The sequence below is a fragment of the Marmota monax genome, unplaced genomic scaffold, assembly GCF_021218885.2.
Source record: "Marmota monax isolate L192 unplaced genomic scaffold, Marmota_monax_Labrador192_F-V1.1 WCK01_AAM20220418_F8-fsc00021, whole genome shotgun sequence".
NCBI lineage: Eukaryota > Metazoa > Chordata > Mammalia > Rodentia > Sciuridae > Marmota > Marmota monax.
This window is the reverse complement of record NW_026695228.1, coordinates 24,633,704-24,646,972: the sequence shown is the minus strand read 5'-3', so window position 1 is coordinate 24,646,972 and position 13,269 is coordinate 24,633,704. Positions and strand designations below refer to the sequence as shown.

Here is a 13,269-nt window from a genome sequence, read left to right as displayed (position 1 = left end):
CATGGAGAGTGACGGGACTCCCGGGAGAGTTGGGGAGGGGAGGGGTGAGGAGAGCTGCGCGGAGGGAAGAGAGACAAGGGGGGCTCCATGAAGTCCTGGCTCCGAGGGAGGCTCGCGGAGACCACCTGGGAAGAAAGGGTTAGCGCTGGCGGAGGAGAGAGGGGTGAGCAGAGAATTCACTCCAAGGCCCAGGCCCGACTGAGGGTCCCTTCGGGGGGCAGTCCCAGGTCCAGCTTGGAGGGGGCAAGGGAGGGAACCAGGTGCTAGGATAAAGACCCAGCCCACCCCCGCCAGCCCCACCGCCTCCCCTGCCCGGACCCCGATTTACCTGCGACCATCCCCGGCTCGGGAGGAGGGACCAAGGCAGCGCTGATGTCAGAAAGGTGGGGGGCCCCGCCCCACCCCCCCATTCCCTGAAAAGAGGAAAACCTCAACTGCATCTCGTGGGCCACCGCTGGCCTGCCCGCCCTGCCCCTCACATCCCAGCACCACCTGCTGCTAGCCTATCCCTTACTGATCCAGCGGGTCAGTGAGGCCAAGCCCCTCCTCCTCCTCCTCCCAGAGTCCAGCGGGGCCAGATGGCCCTCCGTCCAGGAAGGCTGGCGCCCCCTCTCCCCTGCTAGCAGAACAGGCTGACGGGGCTCAGGGTTGGGATGGGGTCTGCAGTGAATTCTCTGCTCCTGCTTGGCCTGTCACCAAAGCAGCTGGCCCCAAGGGGGACAGGGAGGGCTAGGACTTGGCAACATCCTGTGGGACAACCCCAGTGACCAGAGGGGCTGGGGCTGGAGCTGTTCCTTGGTGTCCACCTCCACCCTGGCTCTTCAGCAAGGGTGGGGCGTGTGCAGCCCTCCCTTCACAGCATGGGGACACTTGGCTCTGGAGTCCCCAGGCACAGAGCTGCCAGGAGCACATCCCCTCTGTGGAGGAGTGGAGCCTTGGGCCCAGAGCCGGCTGAAGCCAGACCAACCCTGGCTTGGGTCCTGGGGCCCAGCCACCTCCTATTCCTGAGGTCCTGGCAGGTGGACCTGCACCCTTTGTCCAGCACAGGGTCTCCCCTCTGCCCGACTGGGACCCCTGCCAGCCCTCCTGTCAGGTGTGTGGCAACCAGGCCCACGTATTTGTGTGTGTGAAGGGGATGCTGGGAGGTCTCAGAGCCTGAGCGGTCAGAGGGGGTCAGGGGAGGAAAAACAGTTAGAGGTCATCCCCGGGGAAGGGGGAGAGACGAGGAAGGGTCTGCCTGGGGCCTTGGACAGCAAGGACCCCTCCCAGCACCAAGCTCCCAACACCTGCTCTCCCCTCCCCATCCCAGCCCACCCCGCAAGAGGAGAGATCCAGTGCTGCGGTTTCCAAGCCAAGGGCCTGCAAGAAGAGTGGCCGGTGCAGTGGGCGGAGCCTCCAGGAGAGAGCAGGAGGGGGAGGGCAGGGGGTAGCCCGGCTGCAGCCCAGGCCTGAGATGGGGGAGGCGTGGGATGGGGAGGGGAGCAGCTCAGAGGGACCCCCACCTCCCTCACAGGGGATGCTCCACAGACCACCGTAATTTCAAGGCCAAAAGGGTCCTAAAAAGCCCTCTCATTCCTGCCTCTGCCATCCACCTTAGAACTTCAATTTCTAGAAACTTCCTGGGGAGGAAATGATCATCTCCAATATGCCACCCTGGAAACCCTGCAGCCATAGCACCACCCCCCTAACAGACAGCCCCGACCACCTGGAGCTCTCTGCAAGAAATTACGGTGCCTGTGGAAGTCCCCGGTGCACGACTGTGCCCCCCACCCGCCCCCTCCCTGGTCCTCTGACCACAACAGCCCAGAAGAAACCCTGACTGCAGCTTTGCAAGTGTGAGAGAAACAGAACACCCGCCCGCACTCCCTCCCCAGGAGGCCCGCCCCCGCCCCTCCCCGGTGTTGGCAGGCTGCCCCCTCCCGGGGCTGGGGACTGCGGACAGTGGACAGCCCTCCCTGGGACAGGACCCCAGCTGGCCAGGGCGGGGTGGGACGGGGCGGGAGGACTGGTGCTCCGTGCTCCACAACAGCTCTGGGCCTCGAGACGCCAACCAGAAGATCTTAAGCCACAGGAGCCCAAGAAAGAGGAGGAAAACAAGGTGTCCCCCCCAGCCCACCTCCCTGAACCAGGAACACATTGCAGAAGGTGCCAGGGGGAGGGGGAGAGAAGGAGAGAGAGACAGGAGAGGGAGAGTTCACCCGGTGCCCAGTGGGGGGCTGGGGAAGGGAGCCCTCCCCCCCACCCTGGATGCTTACACACTTCTCCTGAGGGAGGCAAAAGAAGTGAGAGAGGCCAGGTCCCCGCAAAGGCCAGGGACCAGGAAGGAGGGACAGGAGAGAGAGAGAGAGAGGGAGGCAGAGAGGATCCTGCCCGAGCTCAGAGAGGAGCTGCCGCGGGTATCTGGAGGGTGGAGATGGCCAGGGCTGGCCCCACCGGGAGGACCCCCTGGGGAGGGGGTAGCAACTGGACGGAGTAGGGGTGGGGAGAAGAAAGGGCCGGGAGGGGGCGGGTCACATGAGTATGGTACGGGTGGAACAAAGTGTGAGTTAGGGGTTAGCATTGGCAACAGTGCGTTTACCTTTCTGCTCCACTTCTACTTTAAGCATCGGAAGAGAGAGAGAAAACAAATTGAAAAAAAAAATGTGCAAGAAAAAAGAGAAAAAAAAAGAGATTAAATTGCTTTTGTTTCTTTTCTGGCCACACGCCCCCTTTTCCTGTCCTTCCTCGCTCCTGCTTCCCCAACCCCTTCAGTAGCACCAGTTCAGCCCCCGCCCCCCAGTCCCTTCCTCTGGGGTAGAGTGGGGCCAGAGGGTGCTGGGGAGACAGTCAGAGAGGACGGGAGGACACAGGGAGGGGAGAGACAGAGAGACACAGGGCAGGGTGTAGGCAGGCCGGAGGAGAGAGCCCTAGTGCACCTAGTGCAGGCACCCAGTGCAGGCGGCAGGGGGGAGAGTCCCAGCTGGGAGGTGGGCTCTGGTTGGGGGGCACTGGGGAGTGGAGGGGCCAGGAGGCTCCCCTCCCACCCCACCTGCTGCCCTCCTGCTAGAACCAGGGGCCCGGTGGGGTAAGGGGTTCAGTGTTTCCTGGGGCCTGGGCACCCCCTCCCAGCCAAGAGAACAGGCTGAACTCCTTCCCTTTAGTACAGGCCTCGCCCAAGTCCAGCTGCCTTCCCCGCAACCCTCACAGCTCAGAAACCAACACGGAGAGAGGGCCCGAGCCAGACACAGAAGGACAGAGAGGCAGACAGGCAGATGCCTCCAGGCCTCTGAGGCCGGGTGGGCAAGACAGGGGCAGAGAATCGGGGGTGAAGGACACAGACTGGGCAGGACATGGGGGGCAGACACGCTCCCACACTCCCCTGGGGGCAAGCCCCAGGCTCAGCTTCTCTGCCCAGCCCACCCAGGGCCCGGGAGCCCAGAACTCCGCGCCTGCCCGCTGCCCTCGGTGGGCGGGCGGCACCTGGGGGAGGAAGGGGCACGGTTAGACTGTGCTCAGCTGCAAAGCAAAACAAGCGTTAGTCCAGTGGCCTGGGGTCCTCACACATCCAGCGTGTCCTCCCCGTGGAAGCCCCTACCACCCAGCCCTGACCCACCCTCACCAGCACTGGAGTCACCCAGCCTCTGACGCCCAGGGCCACGAGGCGCCCAGGCTACTCCCCGCCAGGCTCGGCGTCCCTGGCCCCCTCTGAAGGCCTGAGCAGGAGCGGAGTTGGACTCCCTTCCCAGCGCCTCACCCAGAGCCTGGCACTCAGGACGTGCTCAGGGAAGGATTGGGGACAAGTTCCCAGCCCCCCTGGCTTCTCACTTAGCCTTGGTGCCCCTAAACTCCAGCCCCCTTCTTCTGGGGCCGGCAGCTAGCTCAGCTCAGCCCACCAGCTCTGCTTGCCCAGAGCACGCGTGGCCAGCCCTGCCCGGGACACCCAGGGGGTCCCATCAGGCTGGCAGCTGCCCCTGCCCTGTGTCTTGTCACTGGATCCCGGTCTCTGGGGGTGGTGTCCCAGGACCGCACTCACGGGCACTGAGCTCCAGGACATCTCTAAGCCCACTTTTCACCAGGCCCTGTAGCGGTCTCCCTTTTTCTCGGTACCTGAGTGGCCTCTTCTTGCTTTGGACTCTGCCTGGACCGGGGAGCTCTCCCTGCCCTGAATCTTGCCTGCTCCGGGAGGAGCTCACCGTCTGATGCTATTCCTATTTGTATTGCCACAGCAGTAAGAGTGACTGGTACGAGGTCATGAGGAGTCACAGCAAAACTATGCCTCGGGGTCCAGCACGTGTCAGGTGCTAGGAAGTATGCGGTGGGGGGGCCTCACAGGCAGTCCTTCACAAACCCTGTCTACAGATGAGGAAACTGAGGCTTAGTGACGTGAAACCCCAGGGTCCAGGCCACACAGCTGTCAGCAGTAGCCCTGGGTCACACAGAGGCTTCACTCCCACACTCTCTCTACTCCTCAAAGCACTGGGGAAGCTGCTGACCCCCTCCCCCAGAGTCACAGGTGAATGAGGAGGCTCAGCTGGTGGGGGAGCGTCGTACCATTACTGAGCACATCTGGAGCCAGGCACAGGGCTGGGCGCTGGGGGGTGAAGACGAAGCCTCTGCCTTCGGGGAGCTTACACTCGGCACTCAAAACTCTGCTCCTGGGAGCGGACCGTGTGGCCGGCCTGGGGCCAGGAGCTTCTCACACGACCTCCCGGACTCAGCCTCCTTCTGTAGAGGCCCAGAGAAATTAAGTCATTTGCTCCAGGTTTCAGAGCCAGAAAAGTCTAGAGCCCAGCTGAGCCTCGAGCCCACCTGACACCCCCCTGTTCTACGCTTGCTGCCTCCCCCTTCCCACCCTGCTGCCCCAGCCTCGGGGGTGGGCGGTGTCCCCAGTGCTGTGGGGAGGCTTCAGGGAGCAGATGGACATCCCCCTCAGACGTGGCTGAAGGCCTCTGGCGCTGAAAGGAAAGGGCGAGAACTAAAAGAAGAAAGTTACGGAAGCACATAAGTGATCCAGTTTTCCCTCAGCGGCGTGTGTCACCTGCGAGGAGAAATCAAAGGTTTGGGGGTAGGAAGGCCAGGGTGGGAGGGGAGAGGAGGGAGAGTCACAGGGTCTCCTGCTCCCCTGCCCTCCCTCACTCAGACACCCTGGTGGCCCTGCCTCCTCCCCCCTCTGCCTGGAGACCCTATCTCCAGGTTGGCTCTGTGAAGCCAGGTGAGGAGGAAGAGAGGAAGGGTGATGGGGAGGAGGGAGGGAAGAGAGAGGGCAGGAAAGGAGGGTTATGTTAAGGGTGGGGTGCTGAGGAGGAGAGACCCTGTCTTTGTCTGCTCCCCTTATCCAGGTGCAAGATAGCCAGGCTCCTGGCTTCCCAGATCCCTTCCTCAGGCTTCCTGAGAGCAGCTCTCAATCCAACATGGCAGCACTTCCTTTGCAGACAGGAAATGCTATCATTGTAATGGGCAAACCAACCAGGAGATAGGAATCTGTCAAAGTGGTCTCCCACCCTTCACACCAGCTCTGTCACTAGGTCTCAGAGGGTAATCTGTCTCTAGGGATAGAGTCCAGCTTCCATGACTGGGAAGGGGCAGGACTTGGGGCATGTGGGGGAACATGAGAAAGGACAGGAAGTTGAAAGAGGAAGGGAGGTGAGTGAGAGGGAAGAGCAGGTGTATAAGGGAGGTCGGAAAGGGAAGTGATGTGAAGAGGGAGGCAAGAAATTAAAGGAGTGACAGAGTGTGCCAGGAAGGCACAGGAGCGCTTCAACAGGCGAGGGACAAGGAAGCAGTGGGGTGAGGGGGCAGGGTAACGGTTGAAAAAGGAGCGGTCTGTGGGGCGGGGGAGCAGGCACAGTGTGGATGAGAGTGTCGAGGAGAGGTGCGCATGTGCGGGAAGGGAGGGGCAGGCTGGCTGTCACCCTGTGCCTGACCCCTCCCAGATGTGCACACGCGTGTGCTGCAGAGGGCACCTCCTTGCTGCTGCTCCGTGGGGAAGGGCCCACGTTCGTTCGCGTGAGGAACAAGATGACTCACTGTAGGGCACACAGTCGTACTGCACCTCCAGGTACTTGTAGGTCCCAGGACAGGGGTCAGGAAAGGCGTCGGAACCAGCGACCACCACACACTGGGTGCGGTTGTTGCACCTGTGGAGGAGAGAGGAGGAGCTAGAGGGGAGCAGCCAGACCTGGGGTGGGGGTCCGGTCGGGAGAGGAACGGACACCTTCACGTCAGGAAGGTGCAGGGGAATGAGGCCAGGCCTGGAGGCCCCCGCGAGCGCTGCCTGCCCCCAGCACGCCCGCTGCGCCTCCTCTCAGCCTCGGCATCATGCTCAGGGCTGGGGTGGAGGGGTCACCCCAGAGCCACCCCTCAGCTCTCTCGTTCCGTCCTTGGAGTTTTTCTCTAGATTAACTGTTAAAGTCCCTGCGCCGTCCACGGAAGGGAAACACACGTGAAGCGGGTCTGCAAGCACGCGCGCCATCCAAGGGCCCCGATGTGCGGCTGTGTAGCCGAGCACACCTCATGAACACGTCCCACCCCCGGGCAGTGCTCCTGGGGCGCTCTGAGCCAGGCCGGCTTCTCAGGGAAACCTGTTCAACAGCAACCAAAGATGTTTCTCACTGTCGTCTGTACCCTTTCCTAAGAGAGAAAGTCCCCATTCTGTAGAGAAGGCCAGATCTAGGCTGGGCAGGAAGGAATCGAGAGGCTTCATGATAATGTGGAGCAGACGGAGCCCTGATTCTCCCTGTAGTCCTGTCCCTAACCAGTGACCGGGAAGAGCTAAGTGTCTTGGTGGGAGGCTGGGCAGGAACAGGGAATGGGAGGGTCCAATCACACTGGCCTCAAAAGTGGTGAGTTTCCCTGTCACCCAGCAATCCCCTGCTAGGTGTGCACCCCAGGGGGCCTAAAGCAGGTGTTCAAGCAAATCCTAGAGACACGCTCACAGCTGCACTACCCACATCCACCAAAAGAGGGAGACAACTCAACGTCCACCAAGGGACCAAGGCATGAAAGGTGGCCCATCCAGGCAATGGAATATTATTCAGCCATTCAAAGGAAGGAAATGCTGATCCCTGCTGTGACCAGGAGGAAATTCGGCAGCGATACCGAGTGAAAGAAGCCAGACACCAGGGCCACACAGTCTGTGACCCTGTTTACATGGACCGTCCAGAACAAGGCCAATCCACGGGGAGAGGAAGCTGCTCCACTGTCAGGAGCGGAAGGTAAGAGGGAAGGGGAGTGACAGTAATGTGTAGGTGATAGAACGTCCCTTCTGGGGTAATGGAATGTTCTGGAACTAAGTAGAGAAAGGGCTAAGAGTCTTATGATAAATACAAACACTGCGAATGTACTAAATGTCATTGAATATGTTCACTCAAAATGGTTGATTTTGATCAGCTAAAAATAAAGAGAGCTGGGGGTGTAGTTCAGTGTTGGAGCGCCTGCCTGGCATATGCGATATCCTGGGTTCAATTCCCACCCCCAAAATAAACTAAGCAAATAAACGCATAAAATAGTTAATCTCACGCTGCCTTACTTAAAAGGATAAAAACCAAAGTGCTCCTGGCACTTCCAGCTAAGATTCCCTACCCCGGCCCCTCTGGAACCGGAGGGACCCGTGACCAAGTTCTAAGCGACGAGGAGAGGCTGGGCAGGGGTGCCGTACAGAGCTGGGCTCCGGGCGCAGAGGCACGGGACGGGGGAAGCAGGTGCGCGGGGTCTTCCCAACAAGGAACCATTCAGGTCGGCTGTCCTGGGGTGTCTCCCAGAGCTGCGCAGCTCCACCCGTCACCCTAACTAATGCAAGGAGCTTGTGGATTCTGACAGCAGAGCAGCCGGCCGGGGGCTGAGGTAAGATGCAGAGATGGCGCCGCATCCCCCACACGTGGCTCAGGAGGCCCACCACGCTCCCTGGGCCCCAGTGACCCCAGGGGCTGTGACCAAGGCAGGCACTGTGCCAGGAGTGGAGACGGCGGAGGCCACCAGACCCGAAGCTGGTGCTGTGTGGATGAGGTCAGTGGGGAGAACTGGAGGGCGGGGGAGAGGACCCCCAGGAGGAGCAAAGGCCGGAGGCTGGACGGGCAGCGTCAGGACACGGGAAGGGAGGAGGCGCAGGACTGAAGGGTCAGAGTGGTGGCAAGGATGGAGGCAGCTCCAGCCAGCCCATCTGCCCCAGTCCCCTGACTGCACCTGTCACCTCCTGACACTCCTGGGGGCTCTCCATGACCCTTCCCCAGTGAGCTGGCCAGGCCCTCCCTCCCTGTTCTCCTAGACTACAGGACCTGGAGTGGACCCTGGATTCTCTCAGGCATTTGGCAAACATTTAGTGAGTGCCTGCTGTATACCTGGCCATGGGCTCAGCAGCGATGGACAAAAAAAACTCTCCTGTCCCCAGGGGAGAGCCAGTGAAGGCAGCAGAAACGCCACAGAGAGGCAACATATCAGAGGAAGCCAGGACGGCGGGCAGAGCCAGGGGCCAGGGCTGGGCGGGAGGCTGCGGGCACTGCAGGTGAGGGGTTCAGCAAGCCTCGCTGAGGGCATTAGGTAAGGAAGCCACAAGTCAGGGACAGCGAGGGCTGTTTGGGTGTCAGGGAACAGCATTCCAGGCAGAGGGCACAGCAAGTGCAAAGCCCAGAGGGACCCCGAGTCAGAAGCTGCCTGGTGCTCGTGGGGAGCAGGGCGGCATGGCCGTAGCCAGGGACGGTGGCCAGTGGGGAGCAGCGAGGGGCTGCAGGGGAGGTGGGGCTCTGCGGGCTGGGCAGGGAGGGATGGGGTCTGACTGATCTCCAGGGCTGCCGGCCGCCGTGACCAGCAGCCCGAGGGCGGTGAGGAGAGCGGGCGCTCCCGGGGCGCTGGGGAGAGGTGGCCTGGGAGTCGCGGGAGGTTCTGGTGTGAGTCACAGGAAAAGCTTCTGGCCCACGGTGGACTGGCATGGGTCCGGGTGGCTTGTGCAGTCTTGCTCTCATGGCGCCCCCGCCTGGGACACCCCCAGTCACAAAAATGCACACTCAAAGAAACCCCGCCAGCCACACACGAATGCACTCGCCACACACACACACACACACACACACACACACACACACACGGTCCCTCACGGTCACACGGATTCAGTTCAGACACATGTCCACCTGCCGACAGGCGCGATCCGGCAGGCTCACCACAGACGCGCTGAAACACATGAGCCCAGACACAGGGCACAGTCACACACACCTGCTCACAGGCCCCGTCACCCCCAGACGCACACTCACACGATCACGAGCACGCACAGACACACGTCAAGGTGACAGACACAGAGGCTCGGAGACACAGGGCCGCACCCTGCCACAGTCACCCTCGCGCACACTCCCGACGCGGGCCTCAGGTGTCCACCCTGGGAAGCCTGCCTGCCCTGGGGTCTTCCTCGTGGCTCTCCCCGCTCCGTGGACGTCCCAGCCTGTCCTGTCCTGGCGCTTCCTGTGCAAGCTCCCATCTGCCCAGCAACTGGAGCTTCTGGAGATGGCGGCGGGTGGTGGGGGCCTGAGCCCATGTTCGTGGGCGTAGGTCCGTGGAGGGGGGGGACAGGCCAAGGCGCCGAGCCAGGGCAGGTCTCACTGGCTGTCTGCGGAGGGCCAGCACCTAGCAGGTGCTCAGGAGACAGGGTGTGAGTGCGAGAGGCCAGCGGGTGTTGGTGGGGACGCGGGACGCTCACCTCTGCGACATGATCTTGAAGGCGTCCGGCAGGTAGCACTGCACGTTCTCCATCTGGAAAGGGTCGGCATCGCAGATCTTGTCGTCGGTGCGCCCGTAGTTGGCGTTCTCCACCATGATGACGTCGCTGCCCGGGCACCGCAGCTCGATGGGGTAGCCTTCGCACGCCAGCTCCCGGCGCATCAGCCCGAACGGGAGCCCGGCCCGGCTCAGGCCTGTGGGGGGCGCAGGGCTGCGTCACACTGGGGCCTGCGGTCCCCGTCCCGGGAGGCACCACCTCCAGTTCTGCTGTGTCCTGGAGATGACGCTGGGAAGGTGCTCCTCGCGGGCCGGCCCCGGAGGGGGCGGGGGGGGGGAACCTGGCCCCAAAGCCGTAGCCATGCCCTCCAGGTCCCTGGAGCCTACCCAGATGGATAGGAAGCACCAGTTGTCCTGGGGCCGGGGGCCAGGGGGTGAGTTTTGCTGTTATGGGCTGATTTGTGTCCCCCACCTCCCATATTCACCCGCTGAAGTCCCAATCCCCAGGACCTCAGAATGTGACAGAACGTGACTGTCTTTACAGTGGTAATCGAGTTAAAATGAGGCCACTGGGGTGGGCTCATGCCCAACCGATACTACTGGGGTCCTTATAAAAAAGGAGAATCTGGGCACAGAGACCCAAGGCAGACTGTGTGAGGACCCAGGACAGGGCAGCCATCGTAAGCCAGGGCCAGGGGCCTCGGGAGGAACCAGCCCTGCCCACCCCTTCATCCTGGCCTCCAGAGCTACAAGCGTGCCTTTCTGCTGCTGACCACGCGGATGTGGTGCCATGTTCCAGCAGCCCTAGCAAAGGAGCCCACTGCGATGCCACTCGGGCTGGGGGTCAGGTAGCACCGTGTCGGCTGGCCAAGTCTACATGACGGAGCCCCAATAAAGACCCAGCACCAAGCTCCATCAAGCTGCCCTGGTCGGCAGTACACTGTGCACACTGTCACGCACGGTGACGGGGGAATCAGTGCTGTCCACAGTCCCCTGGGAGGGACACTGCAAGCTCCAAGCATGGAACTTTCCTGGCCCCTTCCTAGGCTGGTCTGACTCTGTCTGCAGTGTGGGCTTCCGGTGAGTTCTGTGAGCCCTTCTAGTGAACTACCAGACCTAAGTGTGGTATGGGGTCCCCAGACTTGCAGCTGGTGTCAGACGGGGTCTCAGGAAGAGCAGGGGGAACAGGCCTGTGCTCAGGTTTCTGGAAGAACCACAGAGACTGGCTTTGCCACTTCCCAACCAGGAACGCTGTGGCCCAGGAGTCCCACCCTGGGCGGGTCTCAAAATTTGAGAGCAGGAGCCTTTGGGGCACCGTGCCCACCAGGTCGTTCTGATGCATGCTGAAGTTTGGACAGCCACTGCTGGTCCTCCACGGGCCCGTTTTCCTGGGAACCCTCCCAGTCACCATGATGATGAGGGAACAGGAGCACACCTTGGGCAGGTGGGGTGACATCCTGCTGGGTCTGGGATCAAGAGCTTGGACTCAGGATCCAAATAGCCTGTCTTGAAATCCTAGCTTAGCGGCTGCCTGGCTGCCTGGCCGGTGGCCCCGTGCCACCCAAGTCTCTGGGCCTCTGCCCTCCCCCACCAGGAGCAGTGGAAACAATTCCCCTCCCCAGGACCTTCAGAGGGACCAGGGTGCTGTGTGTGCAAGCAGCGTGTGGAGGGGGAGGGGAAGGGTTCAGACTGTGCGGGCCAGAGGACACAGCACAGCCAGCCTGGGACAGCCACCTTCCTGGACACTGGTCCCGGCCAGGGTTTGAGGGTGACCCAGATGCTGATGGGGATGTCGTCTGTGGGTGCATGAGGGGCTTCTCAAAGTCTGTGCATCGGGCAGTGGAGCCAGGAGCGTCCCCTGCAGAGAGGCAGCGGGGCCTCCAAGGGGTTGCGAGGGCTGGGCCCTGGGGTTTTTTGGGGTGAGTTGAGTCCCCTTGGGAGAAAGCTCTACATGTGCCCCTCGAGCACCATCTGCTTCCTCGTCTAATTTTAGCTCCCTGGGAGGGAGGCTGGGGGTGGAGGGCTGGCTCAGATGGGTCTGGGGGTGGAGGCGGCCCCTCCTGGCCCAGCTGGGACTGCCGGGCAGAACCCAGATGGGCAGAGAACGGGGGGTGCCGGGGAGCTGGCCAGCCCAGGGTCAAGGCCCTGGGGCACAACTGGACACTGTCCCTTCCACCTCTGTGGCTTTCCAAAGGACAGGGCCACTAGGCAGAGGGTCCAGGGGAGCAGATTCCAGCCAGTGCCCTTTAGACAGGGCTGGTGGGCAAGCAGGGGCACAAGGCAAGGCCAGACACCCATTTCCTGGGCCTCCCTCCTGGCCTTGCCCCTTGCTCCTGCGGGGCCACCACGGGGACAGTAATTGAGTAATGGCGAGGGTGGGCGGGCAGGCTCGGGGCACTAATTGTGGCATGTGCAGGATCCCTGGCCGGCACAGGGCCGAGCTGGGTAATTAGTTGTTTTTAAATAAACGTCAGCGGGCACGCTTTAATTAAGCCTTCCTCCCTGGGAGAGTCTCGGCGATGTAATCAGAGGGAGGGAGGGGGAGGGGGAGAGGCGAGCAGCCGCCCCCAGGAAGGGTGTCCTGATCCCAGGGAGCCCCGCGGGGCGGCCCCTGTTGCCCTGGCCTGGCTGACTGACTGGGCATGCAGCGGGATCTGGGGACCCCCCCGAGGAGCTGGGGAAGGTATGAAGTCACCCATCTTCACTGGCCAGGCTGGGGGGGCCTGGGCACAGGGTGGGGCTGTGGTTCTTTACCAGGTGGCCAGAAGAGGTTTCCAAATGCCATCTGCCTTCCTGGCTGCAGAGAGACACGACCCCTTTCTGGCTCCAGCAGCACCTACCTTGGGTGGCCGAGGTGACCAGGACGGCGGTGACACAGAGACTCCAGAGCACAGCAGCCAGGCGGGCCATGGCAGCGTTCAGGGGTACGTCCTGGGCTCTCAGTGGCCTGTGTGAAGGACCTCGCCCCGCATCACCCGGTGGGCACCACGGCCTGGCCCACCAGCCTAGGGGAGGACAGGGGGAGTGAGACAGGGGACAGGGGTGTCCCCCAGAGGAAGTGGGTATTGGGGCCACTCCCCTTCTCTCCTGCCGTCGGCTGAGGGCTTCCCTCCCACAGCCCAGAGAGGCCAGGTCCAGCTCCTGCCTGGACCTTCTGTATCCGACAGAAGCTGCCCCCGGGTGGGAGGCTGCCCAGTCCCTGCCTCCAGCCCCCACCAGGTCTAGGCGCCTCTGGCCAGATGGACTTCCCCTCTTCCCCTCTGGAAGCTTCTCGGTGGCTCATGGGTTCGTCACAGGTGCTAAGCGCTTCCTACCCGGGAGCCCCTTCTGCATTCCCAGACCCTCCCAGCCCATCTCTGCCAGGAGGCAGCCTCACCCACGAGGAGGGAGCAATGGGTATCCTCTGGGTGGGGGCCCCCCGCAGCCTCCTGGCCTTGGCAGGGATCCAGGCCCCTCCCCAGCCCCCAGCTTCCTGTCTCTCCTGCTCTGGTAGCTAATTAGAATCCAGCTGGCTGGCGCCACAGATCAGGGACCAGGGACACCCGAGTCCCCTCTTTCCTTCTGGGGGACCCTCGGGGTAAGCTGGAGACAGGC

General features: G+C 62.3%; 1 protein-coding gene across 2 annotated transcripts in view; it reads right to left on the bottom strand.

Annotated features, from left to right (window-relative positions):
* Adgrl1 (adhesion G protein-coupled receptor L1) overlaps positions 1 to 12,680 on the bottom strand; it is a 28,171-nt gene extending 15,491 nt beyond the window's left edge. Inside the window, exons 1-4 of one of the 2 annotated variants that reach the window (XM_058576521.1) lie at positions 12,516 to 12,680; positions 9,659 to 9,872; positions 6,007 to 6,116; positions 2,579 to 2,596 (exon numbers count right to left, since the gene is read on the bottom strand). In XM_058576521.1, the coding sequence (XP_058432504.1) occupies positions 2,579 to 2,596; positions 6,007 to 6,116; positions 9,659 to 9,872; positions 12,516 to 12,585 (412 nt within the window). In that variant the 5' untranslated portion in view covers positions 12,586 to 12,680. The remainder of the gene's footprint in view (positions 1 to 2,578; positions 2,597 to 6,006; positions 6,117 to 9,658; positions 9,873 to 12,515) is intronic. The other variant, XM_046436747.2, reaches the window with a different exon arrangement.
* Positions 12,681 to 13,269: the final 589 nt, after the last annotated feature.